The sequence below is a fragment of the Oryzias melastigma genome, unplaced genomic scaffold (assembly GCF_002922805.2).
Source record: "Oryzias melastigma strain HK-1 unplaced genomic scaffold, ASM292280v2 sc00705, whole genome shotgun sequence".
Lineage (NCBI taxonomy): Eukaryota > Metazoa > Chordata > Actinopteri > Beloniformes > Adrianichthyidae > Oryzias > Oryzias melastigma.
In genome coordinates this window covers 16824-18442 of record NW_023417293.1, presented here as the reverse complement: position 1 = coordinate 18442, position 1619 = coordinate 16824, and the positions used below count along the sequence as shown (strand labels likewise).

The 1619-nt window shown below is 47.4% G+C and overlaps 1 protein-coding gene across 1 annotated transcript; it reads right to left on the bottom strand.

The window, feature by feature from the left end:
* Window positions 1-48: 48 nt before the first annotated feature.
* Window positions 49-1022, bottom strand: LOC112141283 (the record flags this gene model as incomplete). The annotated part of the gene is given in 1 exon segment (XM_024264401.2): window positions 49-1022. A coding segment is annotated over 1 exon segment (924 nt), but the record flags the coding sequence as incomplete, so codon positions are not given.
* Window positions 1023-1619: the final 597 nt, after the last annotated feature.

Below are 1619 nucleotides of genomic sequence, written 5' to 3'. Positions count from 1 at the left end.
CTGTATACAAATAATATCCGGTTTCACTTTTAAAACATTTATGTATCCTTTAAATTCCTGTCCATTGGCTATCGAGCTTCTAGCCTTCCACTGTAGGATTAGCAGTTTGTTCTCTCACCAGTAGTACTGCCCTTTCCATCAAGTTCAAGTCTCTTATGAACTTGTTCCCAGGATCCATATTTCATGCCCAAGAATTTTTCAGCTCCCTTCACAATTATCTTAATTTTCTCAGTTCTGTGTTTCACCTGATCCGTACAGTTTATCACATAGGCTATAAACAGCATTAGTTTTTCCACTGTCAAGTCTTCACATTCTTCCCTTTCCCCTTTCTTATACCCCACCTTAGTGACAGTCTGGGAAGAAGGAGTTTCACTCTGAAGCTTCTTAACCGCCTCAGCATAGCTGATATTCTGCGTAGTCTTAATCTGTTGCACGGCCAGAGCTCTCTTCCTGGTTTCACAGCCCGGATAAGTTACCCTGTGGTCACCTTCACAGTTACAACACTTCTCTTTGGATGTGACTGCACAGTCTTCTATTTTATGGTCCCCTCCGCATTTTAAACACCTCTGCTTACCCCTACAAACTGCAGCTACGTGTCCGAATCTTTGACACTTAAAACACCGTAAAGGAGGAGGCACGTAAGGCCTGACCATGAAGCTTAAATAACAGATTTTTATTTTGTCAGGTAAGTTGTTCCCCTCAAACTCGATTAACACAGACAAACTATCGACTCTTTCTCCGTTCACCAGTCTTGTGAGCCTTTTCATCCTGGTCACGTCTCCTCCCTGAATACTTCGCTTTAGTTTGTCCAGATCCTCATCCACCGGTATGCCAGTTATGACTCCACGCGACACTTTCTTCCCTCCCAATACCACCCTTTCCTTTACTACCTTCTTGCAAATACTGTCTACATGCATAATATTGTGTCGCATTTCCTCATTTTTACAGATGAGGAGCAAATTGCCATCCCTCAACACTTTTGCTAATTCAACATCACCAATCTTCCTTTTGATTTCTTTAGACCAGGGGTCTCAAACTCGCGGCCCGCGGGCCATTTGCGGCCCGCAGGATGATGATTTGCGGCCCGCGTCTTCATATGAAAGATTACTGTTCGTGCGGCCCGCAAGGCTGATATGAATGACAGTTGTTATGTGCAGAGCTGAATGAACCAATCACAGTGAGGTATATGACTCTGGAGGCGGGACATCGGCGGTCTGTCCAGTGCCTCTGTCTATCATTCATTCCTTCCTCCAATCAGCTGGGCGGAGGAGGAGCCATGAAGCACCAAACGCAATTTGTGCCCCGCGCGGGGAATTTGCTGCTCGCGGCTCGTCTAAAAATGTGTTTCTGTCGCCGCGTGTCGAAGGGGCTACCAGCTCCGTCTGTGGATGTCTCTCTCAGAATGAATGAGAGACAGATATGATGTCGAGGAATACGTTTTTTGACGTGCTGACTGTTCCTAACCAGAACTCCTTAAGCTCCGATCCTCAAACCTGTAAGCCCGCCCCGCGCGGCGATCCGCAGCACCCGCCTGTGAGACGTGATCCTGAGCTTGGCTCGCACGTGCGCGCGCGTGTCTGACTTTTAAGGCTCACACACCGGCTGTGTCGGCGCGCATT